Source organism: Micropterus salmoides, unplaced genomic scaffold (genome assembly GCF_014851395.1).
Source record: "Micropterus salmoides isolate LMB-PRFRI ecotype aquatic unplaced genomic scaffold, ASM1485139v1 Ms_hic_scaffold_9, whole genome shotgun sequence".
In the NCBI taxonomy this organism is placed as follows: Eukaryota; Metazoa; Chordata; class Actinopteri; order Centrarchiformes; family Centrarchidae; genus Micropterus; species Micropterus salmoides.
This window is the reverse complement of record NW_024044681.1, coordinates 32,692,996-32,712,166: the sequence shown is the minus strand read 5'-3', so window position 1 is coordinate 32,712,166 and position 19,171 is coordinate 32,692,996. Positions and strand designations below refer to the sequence as shown.

Here is a 19,171-nt window from a genome sequence, read left to right as displayed (position 1 = left end):
ATATATAGATAGATAACATAAATACTGACACTATCATACATGGTTGCATGTACCTGCAAGTTCCTGCTTTGGTGGCGCATACTACCAACAAACCAGTTGACACAGTGGGGCTTCTGGGGCACTTGCTTGCCTTGCTCGGTTAGAATGGAATTGGACGTGAATTATCTTGACAATGAAACTCTTTGTCCAGGTCTGACGGTCCCATTGTACCCTCTGCTGGTTAACGTGTTGTACTGCACTGTCCAGTTCCTGGTTGTTGGGATAACACGCTTTCGGCGAGACTTGGCTCACCACGCAACATCAACTTTTCAAAGCATGGAATTAGTAGGTTCTTAGTTTGCCAAAGAGCCAATTAAGCGACAATATATTTGAAACTTAAGTGTGTCCGTTGCAGGTTTTGCCCAAAGCATGACTCTGTAGACTGCCCTGCAGGTTTGCTCAGAGTAGGCTTGCCAGCTTGCAACCGCCAGCTAAGCTAGCTAACTTGCTAGCTAGCTACATTGCAGTCCAAAATGACTGACTGCTGCGCCGCAGCGAACTGTGATTATCGGCAAGGGGAACCTGAAAACTCCACTCCACTTTTCTGCTTTCCTTTGGACCCGGAACGGTAAGAGTTCAGGTTATTTAACTTAAATGTGGGTTAAAAGAACGAGCCACCTAGCATCCAAAATGCATGTGTTAGCTACCCACTGTTAGCACGGGTGTTAGCTTAACATCATGTTGGCTAACAGTGACACAACTCTGTCGAAAATGGCGCAGACTAACGTTACTCTTGAAAGAAAAGTCTGTGTGAAATAGACTCCGTTCACTCAATTAAGCTCGGAGAGCGACACTGCTGTGTGATATTGGCTCTATGGTGTTAAATTTGTGTTCGGTCATTTCAACAACCAAGAGAAACCATAGTTAAAAACTTTTTGTATTGTAATTTAAATCGCCAGCGGGACACGACACCTACCGCCTCGACAGTGTGGTAACGTTAGTAGGACTGACGTTAGCTTAGCATAACTAAAACACCTCCCATTGGTGGTGTTGCTATTTCGCGTTATTGTGGCGATTGCTTACCAAAATGCGCAAGTTAGTCATTTCGCAGTACAGCCCACTGTGAACAATATAAACTTATATTTAGGTAGTTTTAACAGGTGACGTCCCTGTGAATAAATAGCTGTCTCTTTATCCTGCTGTTAACTGGAGCTGTTTGTTTTGTTATTTTCACTTTGAGATTCGATAGTATTATGCAATTATAGAATTACCTTAAAAATCAATACAGTAGGATTAATTTAAGGACTGTAATTGAATGGCAAGTGCAGTTCAGCTGGCTGAATCACAGTACTATATCTGTAGACAGGAAATGTAACCCCGAGCCAGAGGAAAGACTATTCGATCACGGGGTCTCCGAAATATTTCATTTCAAGCCCTGCAGTGAGTTTGTGTTTTTTCTTCCCCCTCTTTTGCTCCCGGTGCTCGTTTCTAAACTGGCACCCACCCAATGTTGTGTTACATTGAGAGAAGTAAATCTAACTTACTTACTTACTGCGCAAATGTGTCCAGTTATATTGTGTCTGTGCACATCAGTAAAACCAGTTGACAGCAAGAGGAGGAAGGAAAAGTGTAATGAAAGATACAATGGAAGCAAAGAGGTCATGTAAAGTGTGAAGGCTTTATTCAGCAGTCATTTGCAACTGCAGCCACCACAGCAGAATTGTATTGGTGGGTGTGTAATTGTTGCAGACATGAATCCTTTTAGCATAACAGCACCATGCATGTGCACTAAGCATCCAAAGCTCTCTCACAAACAGAGCTGTGTATGTCTGAAAATGGGTTTGAACTTGATCAGTTGGTAATTTTCAGTTGACAGCTGAAACAGCTAGTCTACCTACAGTGGTAATAAGATAGTGTTTGTCCGTCCGTCTGTCTGTCTGCGTATACTTTAAATAACAATGTTGTTTTTCACATAGTTGTACTTGAGAGGAAACATTGTCAGCTTTTAATGATCAGTGAATATATATTGCTGTTTTTAATGAAGGTTTAGTACTAACTAGTTGAGCCCAACCAATAAATCAATATTAGCTATTTGCAGATAAGTTGGTATGGGTTTATAACAGCCAATAAATGACAATTAAAAAAGCAATTGAGAGAGGGAAGATGGATCCACCACAAAACACAGCAATCAGCTGACACATTCTGTACTGTTGTTCAAAGTACTGTCTATATATATATATCAATAAAAAACGTTTCTTTTTATTATGTCGTGTTATCTTGGGGAAGTCTCATAACTACACATAACAAATTTTATTTATGTGTTTCTGAAAAAGAAGAAGAAAAAGAATATCGGCTGATATATCGGAATATATTATCAAAATTGGTATTGGTCTTAAAAATCCCATATCGGTCTGGCTCTAACGCAATCTAGCTCAAGCAGTTTTGTCAATTGCTCTCTATAGTGTACCATTTAGACCCACAACTATAGTGGCATTTTAGTAATGTATAGAGTCACCATGTTAAACTGGAACATTACGATGATCAGTGCTGAATTTGAAGCAAACTGTTTCACAAGCCTGTGAGAGCTCATGTCTGTTTGTCAACTGGTTATTTTACATTAGCACAGAACATTAACATGGATAAGTGTTTTGACAAATGCCTAATCTAATCCTTAAGTTTATGGTTATGAGTACAACAATTAATACTCCCACTCCTCTGTGTTTATTTTTCAGCTGCAAACAATGGCTGAACAACTGTTGTCGCCAAGACTTGGCATCAGAACCTCCCGAGCAGTTGCATAAGCTGTACAGACTTTGTGCAAAGCACTTTGAGCCCTCTATGATTTCTCTTCAGGTAAGAAATAATCTGTTTCCCGTTACCCTTATGTGTATGTTGTTATAATAAGAATTGTCATTGTAGCCTTGTTTTGTTATTATAGTACCGTATTAGAAACACATATGTGCACTCAATCTATATCATTAATGCAATCCAATAAACCCCCACCTACTAACTCAAGAAGTGTTGTATCAACACTTCTCTGATACAGTGTCAGCAAAGACTCAACATTCAAAACTCAATGTATTAACACAAATTGCTTGTGTTGCTCCGTATTATCAGTGTGATTGGCACTACAGATGGCACCAATTTCTTTTAAAACAAAAGCACTATTAATTACTTTTGGGTCAGTAAAAATCAGTGTGTATAGATGATCAAAGTGCTATTAATGGTTTTGTTACTGAAGATATGTTTACCCAGTGTGTGTGTAGAGTTAGATTCCTTAACTTTCACTCTCTAAATGTGATCTTAGAGAAACATATATTTCTCATAGAATATTGAGTATAAGCTATTTGTTTTTCAGAGCGCCTCCAGTAGCGTCTTACGGGAAGATGCTATTCCAACAATATTTGACTTTTCTGCGCCTCTGAATAATCAATCAACCTGCAACAGGAAACGAGCCAGAGATCCTGTAAGCGTTAAATTCAATATTTAAAAAGTCTCTTTCACATTTTTCATCAGACATTAAAACACTAAACATGCAAACCTGTAATTTCCTTTCCTTCTACCTAGTCGGAAGAGGAACCTACTTCTGTAAAGAAAACAAAAGGTACAGTAACTGGCTCATCTCATTCTTGAAAAAATGCCTTATTTACACCACTTTAGTTTTAGTCCATGTTAAAATGTATTAGCCCTATTTGTAAATATAGATTCAATGATTGAATGAGCTAATTATAAAACCATCTCGTTTTTTTCCATTTCCCATCAGAAAACGCAGCAACAACAGAAGTGGCTGAGGAGACAAGAGAAATATCTGGAGAGAACAGTGCAACGTCTGAAGTGCAAAAAGATAACCAAACCCAAGAGGATGTAGGCAGCTCCAAAGCAAAAGAGACTCTAAAAGTCTATTTCAAGGAAATCCTGGCACTGACTGGTTTCAGCATCAATGGTGCAAACGCTGATGAGCCGATTGGAGGTGCAAGAGGTCAACAGGCGCTTAATCGAATTTGCGTGGAGAAAATTGACAAGAAAGAAATCCTCCAGTTCAGCGAAGACCTCATGCGGGAGGAGATCCAAAACAGCCTCAGACAGGCACGATTCTTCTCCATTCTGCTTCAGGATGTGACGAGTATAGAGGGAAAGGAGCAGATCCCAGTTTTCATCAGGTCTGTCACAGTAGATGGGTTCCCACAAAAGCACCTCATTGGGTTCTTGCCGTGCGACATGGATGCAGAGAATCTGTTTTACATGCTCCTCTCAGAGTTGCGAAACAAGTGGGGGCTACGGATGGAGCACTGCAGAGGACTTAGTTATCTGGTTACAGGTAGCATGTGTCAGAAAATGCGAGACCTTACCTGCAGGATTTTGCAGGAGTTTCCCCAAGTAGTTCTGTCACCGAGTGACCCATATGCCTTCAACATATGGATTATTCGCTGCATGCCTGTGCCCTCCATTCAAAATGTTGCAAACACTGTAGAGGAGGTGGCCTCGTTACTCAGGAGAACACCAGAGCTGTGCAAAAGATTGGAGGGAAAGATCCAGACGACATACGGGCATGTAAAAGGGGAAGTGGACAGGATCAAAGCAGCTGTCAGTGAGAATTGGGAATATGGCACAGATGCCTTCCAGACCATGTTGGATATTCTGGAGCCATTTCTGAACTGCATCAATGAGATGATTTCAAAGGTAGATGAAGATACTGCTGAACAGATGGCTAAGCTCAAGCCAGTTTTGAAGAATTTCAATTTCATCATCACACTTGTTGTTCTGAAGAACACCCTCTGTTGTGTGAGCATACTCAACTCGAGTCTCAGGGGAATAATTAGCATCAGCAGTACCTTGCAGTACACTATTTCCAATGCCTTAAAGCTGGTAAGCAAATACCAACAGGAGCTTGCAATATTCCATAGGAAATGGTTTTCAGATGCAGCTGGCAGAGCAAAGAAGCTGGGGGTGGAGGTCACCAAACCAGAGATGGACCAAGGAGACACAACTGAAACACCACTGGAGGACTTTTACAGAGAGACTCTGAGCCGGCCCATCTTGCAGTATCTTGTTGCAGAGGTAAAGAGAGTGTTCAGCACAGAGATGGTGAGGATTCTTCGCTGGCTCTCGTTAGTGCCATCTTACATGGCTGACCACAATTTTAGCATTCGCAGGGATAAAGTAGCCGATGCCAACTTGAACAACCTTGCCAGGCCTGATACATTCTATGAAGAGCTTGGTTGTTGGGAAGTGAAGTGGAGGCATGCGAGCAAGCGCAGGATCCTACCAACCACAGTGTTTGCTACGCTCAAGATTCCAGATATTGGGTTTTATCCGAATGTGCAGAGCTTGCTGAGGGTGTTGGGCACTGTTCCATGTGTAAATGCAGAGGCAGATGTGTATGGCCAATACCATATGGTACTGGAGCGGTGCCACTCCTACCTGAGAGCCACGCCAGAGGACCAAAGACAATGCAGCATGGCATATGTCTACGTGAACCAAGATGTCCACTTCAATGTTGAACAAATGGTGGAATCATATGCCCAGAAGCATCCTGACATCCTGCAGTTGCTGCAAATGGTGAGTAGATTTATAAGCAGAGTACTATCAGTATTTTATTGCCCTTCTTAAGGGATAACACAGCTGTACTACCTGAAATTAAATTATACTGTGTGTTACAGGATGATGACACAAAGGAGAAGCCTTCCCAAGGTGAATTCTCTTTGAAATTATTTACCATTTCAGCATGCTGCAATTGTGGTTAATCACACTGTTATTCTATCACATAAAAGAGTCGGGTATGTTGTTCTCAAAATAGAGCTTTAGACACGATAGGAAGCATTCACATTGTTGGCTACGTTGCAAAAGGTGTTGCAATTAAATGGCAATTAGACTTGAGTGGAGTTTTTATTAAAAAGCAATCTTCATTAAGCATTAACCTGCTTATTTATGAATGTGTGTAATTGCACTCTTCACTTACAATACCATTCTCACCTCTCATTTCAGTGGCATCCCATGGAAACCATGCTGAAAAGGACACTGAAGAAGAATTACAGCTCATAAACCTAGAGATGGATGCTGAGAGGCTTGTGGAGCTAAAGTGTGCAGAGACTGATAGAGAAGCTCTTAAATCTGCTCTGCAGGCTGCAGTGACGGCTGCATACAGCAGTCAGAGTAGGCAACATGGTGACTCTTCTGCTCAGGATGGGGAGGTTGAGTATGTGACTAAGTCTGAAATGAAAGAAGTTCTCACCGTGTGCGAGAATGCGGTCAGGGAGGGAATACTCATGGAAGTGGGGAGTTCATTCTTTTCCTTGTTCATTGACCGTGTCGTGAAGATGGGGGAGAAGAACTATCTCCCGCTTTTCCTTAGATTTGTGGACAGTTTTGATGTCATGCGGTTAGAGTTGATGGCCTTCCTTGAGGCGGACCTTGATTGCGATGCCATGGTACAGCGTCTCCTGGAAATCGTAACAGTTGATTGGCATCTTGATTTGAGTAACTGCAGAGGTCAAGCATACCTAGGCTCTGGTGACGTTTCCTACAAGCTGAAAGCCTTTGCCTGCAAAGTCCAGGAGAACTATCCTCTTGCTATAAGCACACACTGCTCTTCCTACTCTTTCAACACATGGTGGTCAAAATCCATCCCAGTGCCTGCTGTTAAGAGAGCCCTGGATACATTTGAAGAGGTTTTGATGTTTTTCGGCAGTAGTGCCACTCTACAAAAACAGCTAGACCATGTAATAGCCTTTGGTCTTAGAGAGAGCTATGAAAAGGTCCAAGAGTTACAGGGGAAGTTCTGTGCCCTTTGGCAAGAGAAGCATGATTCTTATGAGGTGTTTGTGCAGATGCTGGAGCCCCTGGTGGAATGTCTGGAGAAAATCAAAAACAACCCACAGAGGTGGAAAGCCTTTGTGTCTGAACAAGCTGGGGCACTCCTCCGTAAGGTAATGGAATTTGATTTCATCATTGCTATGGTGGTCTTAAAGAATGCATCCTCTTTCACCAGAGAGCTGAGTGCAGGGCTCCAGAAGGACCACTTCAGTGCTGCTTCCCAACTTTGCCAGATCAGTGGGATTGTAGCCACTCTGAACCGAGTAAAAACAAATATGAAGGTGTTTCACCAGAACTGGTTTGATGAGGCCTGTGCAATGGCACAGAGTCTAAGAGTGCAGATTGAAGTGCCTGAAAACTCTTTACCGAGAGACGGCATGATAAAGCCAGTCGGTTTTTACAAAGACGGCTTAAGTGTGCCCCTTGTAGATAACCTTATCAATGCCGTGAAGGATCATTTTTCAGAGGACCACAAAGAAGCTCTCAACTTCCTCTCCCTAGTTCCATGCTCCGTCACAGTGAGTTACATGTTTGAGAGCTTGAAGTCAAAGCCGCCTCTCTACAGCAGTGACCTTCCCGATGCTGACAACTTCTTCACTGAGCTGTGCTGTTGGAGAGTAACATGGAAGACCAAAGTAGCATCCGTGACCATCCCAGGCTCAATATTTCACACTTTGCGTCTGCCACTCATGCAGTACTTTGGGAACATCAATGCACTGCTGAGGATTATGTCTGTGCTACCCAGCACAGCACTGGAAGACTGTGGCGTTGTAATGCGCCACAAGAAGTTCCAAGAGTACCTGAGAAATACAAATCCTAAAGACAGGTCCCCGTGCTTGGCTATGCTGCAGGTGGGCACAGACTTCAGCAGAGACCTGGACCGCATGGTGACCCAGTGTTTGAAGGTTACTCCGCAAGCCTTGGAGGGTATCTGTCTGGTACGTGCTTGTGTCGTTTGAATAAAAGTGACTTTAATTTCTAGTTAATTCTTATTTTATTTTTTTATATTTGATTAATATTATGAATGTCTGACTTATTTTTGTTTATCTGGGTATATTCACAGGACAAGGAATCCAAAAGTTTCAACAGGAACTCTGAAAATAATATGGAAGGTAGGGTTGTTTTTATTACGATTATTAACAACTCCAAAGTACTAAGAGTACATGACTTGACAAAGGTGCCATGATTTAATGTTTCTCATAACCGGTGTTGTCTGTTCTTCTTGCTTAGTTGAATGCGAAAAGGAGGAATCGGAAGAGCCTAAAATGGAACAATCTCCTGACAAGATTGAGGACCAGGACATGAAACCAGCAGATGAGAATGGGCACGCAGGAGATAACCGTCAAAGTATGGCGTCAGTATTCAGACTGGCTGCGCTACTGGGGAAAAAGAATAGCAACCTCTTGGACCTCTCAGAAGAGGACAGAGAGCTTTTCATCCAGGAGCTCAGCATGTGCCACTGGTTTGGAAGTGAGAGCAAATGCGCATCTTGGATAGGCGACGACGAAATGGTAAATCTCCTCATAAATGGAATCCGAGATGTCATTCTCAAGGAAATACAGGAATCGCCGTTCTTCTCCCTAATCACAGACAAACCTGTGAAAATTGCTGACAAGACGCACCTACCTGTTTTTGTCAGGTATGTTGGAGAATCCGCTCCTAAAGTAGAGCTCATGGGTTTCTTACCATTTAATGAAAACTGTCATGTTGATACACAAGCGAATAACCTCGCGAAGATTCTCACTGAAGACTGGGGCTTACCAATGTCTCAGTGTCGTGGACAAGCGTTCATGCACTTGGGCTCAGGTTATCAAAGCCTGAAGAAAATGTCTTTGAATTTCCTCAAGAGCTATCCGCTCTCTGTTGTAACACCCAGTGAGTCTTGCGGCCTTGCCCATTGGCTGGCAGGAAGTGTGCCTTGCCCTTCAGTAGCAAAAATGTTGGCTATCACAGAAGACCTGCTGCTGTTCTTTGATGAATCTCCTTGTCTGGAGGGACAGCTCGCACAGGCTGTTGATGGGCTTTTGAATATGCCAAGAGAGGCCCTGGAGGAAATACCAGAAACCTGTTGCTCCAGGTGGAAAAAGAGAGAGGACTTCTTTGACATACTCGCAGACACATTAGAGGGCATCCTCAGCTGCCTAGACGCTGTTAGCTCTAGTGCCATGGGTGCCAAATCAATGCATGCGCAAGTTCTCTCTATCGCTCTGAGAAATATGGATTTCATTGTCACCCTTGTGATTCTGAAGAATGCTTGTGCTCCTCTTCGTAACTGTAGCACTGTCTTCCGCTGTGGAAACCCTGCTGATATTCTCTGTGAAGTGGAAAAAATCCCCTCCATCATAGAGACGCTTAACAAAATGTTAGAAAACGTGAGCACTGTGCACTCCACTTGGTTTGAGCAGGCGTTCCAGCTAGCAACCAAGGTAGCTCCTGAACAGGTGTGCTTTTCAGAGGAAGCTAACAGCTACGAATCTCCTGAGATATATTACAGAGAGAATCTAAGTGTTCCTCTCCTCAGAAGTCTCATTGAGGAAATGAAGTACAGCTTCTCAGACAGTCACTTAAAGGCCCTGAAAATCCTGTCGTTGCTGCCCTCCTGCAATCCGCAGCCCATTCTGTCTGAGTCCACAGACAAGCCATTCAGCCCCTACCTTACAGATATTCCCGAGCCTGACGCAGCCGAGCAGGAAATCAGCGCCTGGGCTTCTGTCTGGAGCGAGAAGTACCAAGATGTCGCTCCTCCAACATCCATCGCTGAAACACTTGTCCATCCTGAGTCAACGAGCCACCCAACGGTAACCTTACTGCTTAGGCTAGTTGCTGTCCTGCCCAGTGTCAGTATGGAGTGTGACCTGATGAAGACCACTCTCAATTCCATGAGGGATCGTTTAAAAAACACTGTATGCAAAGGCAGCAGAATGGATCATGTGATGCTCCTCTCTCACTGCCCAACACTGCTGAGACTGCCGGAGGTCATTGAGAAGTGTATGGAGGTTGATCCAGAGAGCACTCCATGTCTTTCCCAGGTTAGTTTAAAAGGTTTTGAAAGTATATTTTTAATCACCATGTTGTATAAGAAAGCAAAACAGTAGCATTTACAGCCGTTCTAATCAGCACCATATATTTCTTAGGTGATGGGAACTTTACGAAGACTAAAGTTGGACAGTGGTAAGTGCATTTATGGCAACTTGATTTAAAAAAAGAAAAAAAAACATCACTGTCTTTGATTGTAATTATGAGGAAAACAGAGAATAGCCAGTTAATTGGCAGGTAGTTTTCTATGTGTGGCATTAACTTTGGTATTTTCATTCTTTAAATCAGGAAGCGTTGAAACAAAACCAGCAGCGCCAACAGAATCGCCTGCCTCCAGTGTAGCAGAGAAGCCCGCTGATGTTGAGGTGAAATCGGCTGATAATGAAGTGGTACCGGAGATGGCCCTCGGACCGAGAAAAGCTGCGTCTTTCTATGAGCCACAACTGCGTGAAGAAATCCTCAAGGAACTCTGGGACTCTCAGTTCTTCACCGTTATAACTGAGCAGGCTATTGAAATTGACGGTGAGCTCTATGTGCCATTGTGTATCAGATACTTAAACAAAGAGGACATCCAGTGTGAGGAAACATTGGCTTTCATCCCTTTCGGCGAAGACCCAGTTGTTCTTGCAGACGCTATTGAGACCGCCCTGTCTGAGAAGTGGGGGCTCAACATGGAGTACTGTAGAGGACAGGCCTTGCTGAGTGTTGGTGGAGTAGGAGCCCAGATGAGGGCTGTAAGTTTAGCTATAGCTAAGAAATACCCCCAGGCTGTAAGAACTGTCAGCTCTGCTCTGTCTCTCAATGTATGGCTGGCTAGATCCTCTCCTGCTGACGAAGCAGCGGATGGAGCAGTTCTAATAGGTAAAATATTACATTGGCTCACAGAGGATGTAGACCGCCAGAACAAACTGGAAGACATGATCATTCATGTGTTCCAGCACGATGAAGGAAAGGGCAACGAGCTGAGGGACAAACTCATCAAAAACTGGGAGAAGAGTCATGACATGCACGAAGTGATGGTAGAGATTTTAGAAGCTGTCATGCTCTGCTTGAATGAGTTGAAAGGGGAGGGAAGTACTTCAAACCAGCAGCAAGCGTCGCAGTTCTTCGACGCGATCAGAAACTTTGAATTCATCCTGTCAACTGTGGTGCAGAAGAACGTCTTGAGTGTAACGGAAAAGCTAAGTCAGTCTCTTCAGGGTAAACCCTTAGACATGTTACTGGCTGTGAATAACTTGCCTGATCTCAAAGCATCCCTCAGTAAACTGAAGAGCGATATTGACATCCACCACAAGGCCTGGTTTGAAGAAGCCGTTGCGCTGGCTTCTAATCTCCGTGTAACGATGTTGCATTCAGTGCTTCTAGAGCCATTAAGTGAGTTTTATAAAGAATCATTGAGCATGAAGGTTGTAGAGCACTCAATAGCAGAAATTGACGACCTCTTCACAGAAAAGGTATTGGATACCTTGAGGTGTCTGGAGATTGTGCCTTACGCAATGTCTAAAGTAGAAACCAGCATTCTTAGTGGTCTTGTGTTCCGCCTGTACAAGGAGGACCTGCCAGATCAGGTCTCTCTTCACTCTGAGATGAAGTCGTGGAAGGAGAAATGGTTGGATCCCCTGGCAGGCTATCTCCCAACTACTGTGCTCGATACACTCAAGACCTCACAGATAAGAAGTTTTAGTAACATTGAAACTCTCCTCAGACTCCAGGTCATCTTGCCATTTTCAAGGAGGGAGAGCAACTTCAGGCAGGGAAAAAGAAGCTTGCTGGAGTTCATGCAGCAGGAAAAGCGATCCCTCGCAGAGCTACATCCTCTGTAAGAGCCGCAGGTCTTCCGTTAAAGCTAGCAGATTCGAGCAATGCGTTTGAGATGTCACCGCCACCATACTTAAGAACTAATGTGTCTCGAGCCCAATTGAGGTCCCAAGTTCTAAACTCAATATTTCTGTGTACATTATTGATCTAAATTCTTTGAGATTTCCTTTTGTTGTTATCCTGCAAACCAAGCCCTATGTTTTGTTTTTTTATTCTGTAGTTTGTACAGTTGTACTGCCCAATGGGACCAATGTCTTGACAGAAAAAAACAATGCACCACTGACAGTTATCAATGCTTGTGTGCCTTGATGCAGAACTAATAATTCACCCCATGTATCATGATGATACAGATGTTGAAAAAATGTCCCATTGGCGTTGACATACTTCTGTGTCACTGTCATGAATTCATTATAATTATTAAATTGCACCCATACCTTTCCTAGGCACAAATAGAAATGGTTAGTTCCATCATGTCTTCTGATGATTTCCCATGTTTCCTGTGTCTTTGCAGGAATGAATTTGCTGTAAACGTATCTTTGAAAGAATGTTTCCTTGATAGGAAAACCTTCATATATATTTGTCAAAAAAGTAATAAAATGCTCCAAAAAGATGTTTTGTCTTTTGGGTGTCTCTCTCTGTTAAGCGAGATGTAAAAATGTGCAGTCGTGCCTGTAAGTTGACACAAGATGGCGTAGTGAGGCTGTAATTTACCATCTGAGTGTGGTAAGTAGTGGCACCCTAAAAGAGTGAATATACCTGTAAGTCGGACTACTAAATGTTGGATATAATTCCAGCTGGGAAGACCAGGAGGTTACTAGACGGTCAATTTATATACTGCTAGTATTACTGTTTTGGTGACTTGAAAATACACAACCTTTATGAGATTTTTAGACTAGAAAAGAAAGGAACATGTATAAGGTGTGATATGGTTATGGGGCAGTTGTGCTTTCTAAAAGTATTTCAATTTGCAATACACATTGCCAGTGTTAATGATTGCTGACTGAAAATAGGCAGTTCACCCTTTAGTTTGGGTCACGAGTGGTAGTGAATAAAAATGTCTTTTATGATTCACTTACTGATCAACAAGGATGTGGATTTAGAGGGAGGTTTATTAAGGTCACAAAACCACTACATTATCTTTAGATGCCTGGTAAATGTTTATTTTACAATTACTATTTGTTCTCCAAGTGTAAGGTCTCTACATGGCTGGGTTATGTGAGATAGACAGGTTTGACTAGGATTTGCCTGTAATGCAAATCATCGCTTTCGGGCTCTATTGTTTCCATTGTGCCTTGGTTAATATGTAATTTACAAGAACAAGTGTAATCTGTGGGGCAGTGTCTGCCTTTCTTGTCAATTATTTGCTATGAATTCCAGTCCGGTGTATAAGCTTTTTATAAGAGGAATCTCACTAACACAGCTATTGTACTTACAATTAGGAAAGCAAGGTACTGTGGCTGTTATCATGTATGGCTTTATTAAATCTGTAGGTTATTGTGTTTTTATATATTGGCCAATGACAATGTACTAAATTGAACTTGACAAACACTTTTAATTAAATTGGTTTGTTTAAAACTGGTTTATTCCAGTTTATTTCAGTAGAACAGCTGACAATAAGCCGTTCTGGATGTAATTGACTGAAGCTATACTTGCACAATACCCCAGGGCTTATTGAAGTTGCTATTGGTGATACCAGTTTAGACAAGGACTAAGTTGTTTTGGACCCTGAATTATTCTACGGGTTTCATGTAAAGAAAGATTGTATGCTACGGTTCCAACCCTACCATATCGATTTGTGTTTGTTGACATGGAGCCAACTTATCTTTAACTGATACCCCAATTTTTAAAGAGACATGTATTCTTCTTGTGAGCTGTAACATCAGATGCCTCCCTGACAAAGCCCTGATTGTCGGTGCTCAGCACAGTGTGAAAGGAGCATCTCCGTGGCCCTGGCTCAGCTGCTGAGCAAACGGATCTGTCTCTGCTGTGGGCCCGGCCTCACTGTAGCCACATGCAGCACAGAAGCGCACCGGCATCGTCTCATAACCCCGTCTCTGTATTCTCTGCCAAGACCCAAATACCTCCTACAAGCTGTGTTTTATTTATTTACACGTTGGATGTAGACGTGGACATTGTTACAGTTTAAATCTCAGGTGCAGCCTCTGAGTTTGAGCATGAAGAACACATCCTCTTTCTTTAAGCAAAACAAGGTATTGCCATAATTGACCCGTGCACCAGGTTTCCTGCTGGAAGTCAAGGTTCTGCACTGATGTAAGACCCGTGGCACTCTGTAATCATGTCCATACACAGCCAGGATTTAACTACACTCTGGAGGGGAAGACAGAGAGCTTAAATGGATTTTATTTCAAGGTTCCCTTTCAGGGAAAATTGGCAGCACAGGCCAGAATTCAGATCTTCCTCAGACTAGGAGCAAAACTTTTGGTTTGAATTATTCAGATGTCAACTTGTTGATTGTACTCTTAAAGAACACTTCATTTTTACTTGTTATTGTAAAGCTGAAGGATTCTATCTAAGTGAAATGTGAAGGATTGGCTTCGATGAGCGTGTTTAACCACCACTGTGGTGTATACGAAACAATCCGATCCTCAGGCAATGAATACATTTTATTTTATGATTGCTTACAACCTCTACTTGATTATCTGAAATGACTCCTGTTAACAGTGCTCAGCACCCTTTTTGGAGCTGTGCAAAAACATCCATTTATTTACTGTACTGGAACATTTTCCTAAAGGAATGTATGCAGTTTGGAATTTTAAAATGCTTATGTGATCCTTGAAAAAGTAAGCTTTAATCATTTCTAAGGATGCTCTGGTACTCTCATGCCTCTGTCAACCACAATTTCAAGGGCCATATTCATAAGAACCAGATGTATCTGCACAATTTATCTATTGTACTGTTCACAGGCCTGTAGCCTGGACGGTGCCTGTCCTTATGACTCCTCTATCGCAGTGGTTCTCAAAGTTTTTACATCAAGGAAGGACCCCTAAACTGAAGAAAATTAGACCGTGGACCCCCATTTGATAGGATTTTTGCTGTTTTATTACAGAAAGTGTATGAAACCAATGACCCATGTAGTCACACATTCTGTCATTGTGTGCTTCTGGATGGAATTATAACAACAATATTTATTCCCTTTTTTTGCTGGGGACCCCCTGAAACCAAGGACCCCTGGGGGTCCCCACACTCCACTTTGAGAACCACTGATCTATCGCTCTCCAGCTTCATGTTTGCCAGGAGGTGTGAGAGACGTCTGTAAATGAATAAAGCGCCTCAAACTCTGCTGAAGTCATCACCCCGCCTACATGGTTCACCTCAACCCCCTTGGCCCTCAACAGCTTTTGCTCCTCTTCAGCAACACCTCTTCAGACTCAGTGATATGGCTTCATACAGTGTGATAAAGGGCCTGTGTGAGACAGTGCTGCCGCCCTTGACACTGGAAGAACTGTGTCTTTTTATAGAGAAAATACGTCAAAAAATATCATTCACATGTGTTAATTTTTAAGTGACGTATTCCTCAGTTGTAATTCATGACTTGGACCAGAAGAACAGTAAAGAGACAGACTAAAGCGTTGATGTCGTAAGACAAATCCTGCAGCTGCTCCATAGACAGTAAATAATAAATCAAATCCTAAGACATTGTTGTGTGAAGTTGATACATTAACTCAAGTACTGTACTTAAGTACAATCTTAAGGTACTTGACTAATTGCATGCTGCTTTGTACTTCTATTCCACTCCATTTCGGAGGGAAATATTTTGTACTTTTTACTCAACTGCATTTATTTCACAGCTGTAGTACTTACAGATTCAAATTAACATATTAACAATTAAACATATAACTTATGTAATATTAAATATTTAGATCAGATGAATTCAAATGACTTCCACACTAACACCAGCGACAACATCAGTGATGCTTACATATTAATGTGTCAATAATTACAGTCCAATAATATAATTTATTAATTTATTATTATGAAATGAGCCACTCTGTATGAGTAATTTTACTTTTGTTACTTTAAGTGCATTTTGATGCTAATACTGATGGACTTTTAACAGAGTATTTATTTATTCTGCACTATGATATTACTTAAGTAAAAGATCTGAATACTCCTTGGATGGAGGAGCCTACTTCGATGATGGGAAGTGGGCAAAATTCTACTTCTCCATTGATTGAGTCCGTTATTCTGTGTCAATGAAACCGATCCAAATCACATCACCTGATGACATAGTCCATTAATGTCTTGATCTTCTAGTTTCCATCTTTGGTGAGAATTGTCTGTGTTAAAGTGATTTAACCACTCGAGTAGAAAAATGTAATATTAAGTTTCCCTCAAAGAGTGTTTATTTGAGGGAGCTTGTTTTCATGCATTGAATGGACTCAATTTAACAAAGATTTATCATCCTCTGGTGATATGACTGTAATGTGCTTAAATAGTTTTATTACCGGAATCCACTCCTCTCTCAGCTGGTTAACCCAAAGTGCCATCAACTTTTATACCCTCAGCTCAAACCAGAAGAGCCAGGGCGAGTTTGTTTTTCAGGAATCATCCAGGCCTCATGAAGACACGGCCCATACCCCTGGAGGACCACATGACGTGTTCAAAAGTGCCACCCATCTGTCACTTGAAAGGACTCTGTCCTCAAAGCACAATAGAGACAGAGGTTATAAACAAATGGTATACAAAAGATGTGAGTCCAGTCAGACAGATTGGACTGAGCTTGTTGTTTCTGTGGACGATCCCCACTGTGAGCTACAGCAGCTTTCACAGGAGGGACACCGGAGGGTGATGGGATTTTCACATGGCTGATCCGAAGCTGTCACTGTCCCTCTGCGGGTCTGATGTGACTGTTTATAGCCTTTAGGAATGCTGTTCATAATACATAATGTTCTTGTTATTTGTCAATAATCAGCTGGCAGCAGAGCCCTGCACCATACAGTGTTTGGTTGAAGATAAGAGGCAAAAGGAAAGCTAACCGTTACGGCCATGGTTCACTGATTGTTTCCATTTGAAAATTCCCTTTTAAGTTTGTGCTTTCTTCTATTTCTGAGGCTGTTAATCAAACTTCTGTTTCAAATTTTGATTGGAAAATGATCTATGGTCAAATGGGTCTAGTTGGTAATAAAGGACAGGCAGAAACGAACATACCTCATCAAAGTTAAAGCTTTATTAGTTTATCATTGTGGTTTGCACATTATTTTATCAAAAACTGACAAAATTAAAGGGACAAGACTTTAAAATAAAAACATGGCAGTGGGCTTTTTCCTATTGTGTGATGAGTACAGTGTTGGCATTAAAACTGAACTAAGTTGTTTTGATTTTTTAATCTCCCCTTTAAATCTTCATGAAACATTTCTAACAGCAAGGAATGAAAAATTTAAATCAACATCAAACATTTACTTTTGCCAGTAACTTTTTTTACATTTGCTTTGTTCATTGGAGCTCAATTTGGTTTTATATGTATGTATCCTGATGGGAGCATGGGAGTATTTTCCAGGGGCATAATAGTAACTCTGCACCCATTCAGGCTCTGATCCTCATGGGTGAAAGTTGAGTGTCCTTACCCCCCACCCCCCCACCCCACCCAGCGAGCCTCCAGACTTGTGATATTGGCTCTATCCTCTTGAGATTTAAAGGACAATGGCTTATTGCTGCGCGCCAGAGGGCTCATTCCTCCCAAACATTAACACTGTACTCAGCCAGTTTTAGTTATTCATACAGTCAGTTTGTTTTTTTACATTTAATTTGTGACAACACAGGATTGTGATATACAGTTTGCATAATGCAGTGTTTTAACACAGGCAAATTAACGACAGTTTCTATTTCTGTGCATTTACATTCTGGGGTCTTAAATTATTTCAGTGGGTTCATGACATCCCACAATCTGAAGGGATTTATTTAATTACTGATTGAAAATAAACTTCCATCTCAGGCTCAAACCACATCTGGGTTAAATAATAATATAAAATAGATTTTTTTTGAAACTTGGAAATGTTTTTATTGTAAATATAATAGGACATCTTTTCATACACACATTGTAGCTTTTTTTTTGCCAGTAATCCCACCATGTCAAGAACTGATTATCGTGACATTTAAAAAGGACGAGGTAACTGTAACATTACCTCCGTAAAGCTGGTTTTGATCCTGCATGTGGATTATCTATCATAACTCTGCCTGATTCCACTGTTATGTGACATGAGTTATTTCATTATCATGAACTCCAGTGGCTCTCTTATCCCCCTCTGTCTCTCTCCCCCGTCTGTGTTGCTTGGAAGGTAAGATGTGAAGATCAAGGGGCTGCGGGTTGATCCTAGCTCAGGAATGGAGCGCCTGAGTGTAAAAAGTTCCTCTGTAGACGGGCCCGATCCTGCTGGAAGCTCCACAACTCCCACACACACACGCTGACATGCGCTCATTCACAGTTGAATGCCATGTAAAACACATTGAGTCGCACTGGAACCAGGATTACAGCCCCATTGTAAATAAGATACATGGGGCTATCATCCTGTGTGTTAAAGGTGCTGTTAGGCCACCAGATTTTGACACAAGGTCTGAGTGCTACCAGAGGAAGAGGGCTTGTTGTGGCTGGAGACAGCATGACAAAGCCTGATCTGCTGTTCCCGGTGGAGCAGCCAGCAGAGCAGCAGGCCAGCCATGTTAGCTATACCACTTGCAAGGTCAAGGTCTGGACAACAGCTCACTATTGCCTTTGTCTGAGCGCTGGAGGTGCAGCCGATTCTCAGGGAAACTATACATTACTTTCCCACAGCTGGCTCTGCAGCATATCGCTTACAGTGTGGTTAATATTTAAGGAAATCAGCCAGAGCAGGAAAACTCTCTGTAACCTTAGGAAGGTTTTATTTGAAATGTTTTAAAGACTGTGTGCACGTGTGTTTGCATGTGTGTGTGCGTGTGTGTGCATGTGTGTATTTATAACAACAAAATATCATGTCACATTGTATTACAATACATTGTGTATGGTATCCACCCTAATTATTAAAATGTGTTTTTAGTGTCGTTGTGAATTCGGAGCATCGTTTACATTTCAAATTGGAAGTGATTCCAGTGTCAACATAAAAACTGATTATACTGTAGTTCACTGGAGATAAAGACAGAAATGGTGTCTGTCATAATGACATTTCCCTTGAGCATTACTTTCAGAAATATTTATTGTGAAGGCGATTTGCTTACACAGGAGAGACTGTGCAGGGCAGAGTTTTACCACAGCCGAGTCCTTCTTGAATTTTAGTTGTAGCTCTCTCTCTCTTTGTTGGTCTAAGCGCACTAAAGGAAAATCATGCAGCAAAGTCTGTAAAACATTTTTATGTTTCATGTTTCAAATGGTCTTGGATAAAAAGCAGGAGACACGGACATTTTCTGTAATTTTAGTAGGATGATTTAGTTATTTATATTTTTCCACAAAGCTGTTAAAATAAACAGAAGCAGAACATTTCTTTCTTTATTTGTCCGGATCAACAATAGCACTATGACCATAGATCAATAC

At 41.8% G+C, this 19,171-nt stretch overlaps 1 protein-coding gene across 1 annotated transcript; it reads left to right on the top strand.

The window, feature by feature from the left end:
• Positions 1-155: 155 nt before the first annotated feature.
• On the top strand, positions 156-12,257 carry si:dkey-250d21.1. Its single transcript, XM_038707855.1, has 11 exons — positions 156-607; positions 2,712-2,832; positions 3,338-3,445; positions 3,547-3,583; positions 3,743-5,538; positions 5,640-5,670; positions 5,965-7,730; positions 7,856-7,904; positions 8,023-9,821; positions 9,927-9,963; positions 10,117-12,257. Exons 1-11 carry the CDS (start codon positions 513-515, stop codon positions 11,649-11,651), a joined length of 7,374 nt encoding a protein of 2,457 aa, XP_038563783.1. The 5' UTR covers positions 156-512; the 3' UTR covers positions 11,652-12,257.
• The last annotated feature ends 6,914 nt before the right edge of the window (positions 12,258-19,171 follow it).

What these genes read in the sequence shown, in the direction of transcription:
- si:dkey-250d21.1 (XM_038707855.1), top strand. Translation starts at nt 513, where the DNA reads ATGACTGACTGCTGCGCCGCAGCGAACTGTGATTATCGGCAAGGGGAA. An exon ending in TCCTGCAGTTGCTGCAAATG is followed by an intron (nt 5,539 to 5,639) that starts GTGAGTAGATTT and finishes TGTGTGTTACAG; the next exon opens with GATGATGACACAAAGGAGAA. An exon ending in AAGACTAAAGTTGGACAGTG is followed by an intron (nt 9,964 to 10,116) that starts GTAAGTGCATTT and finishes TCTTTAAATCAG; the next exon opens with GAAGCGTTGAAACAAAACCA.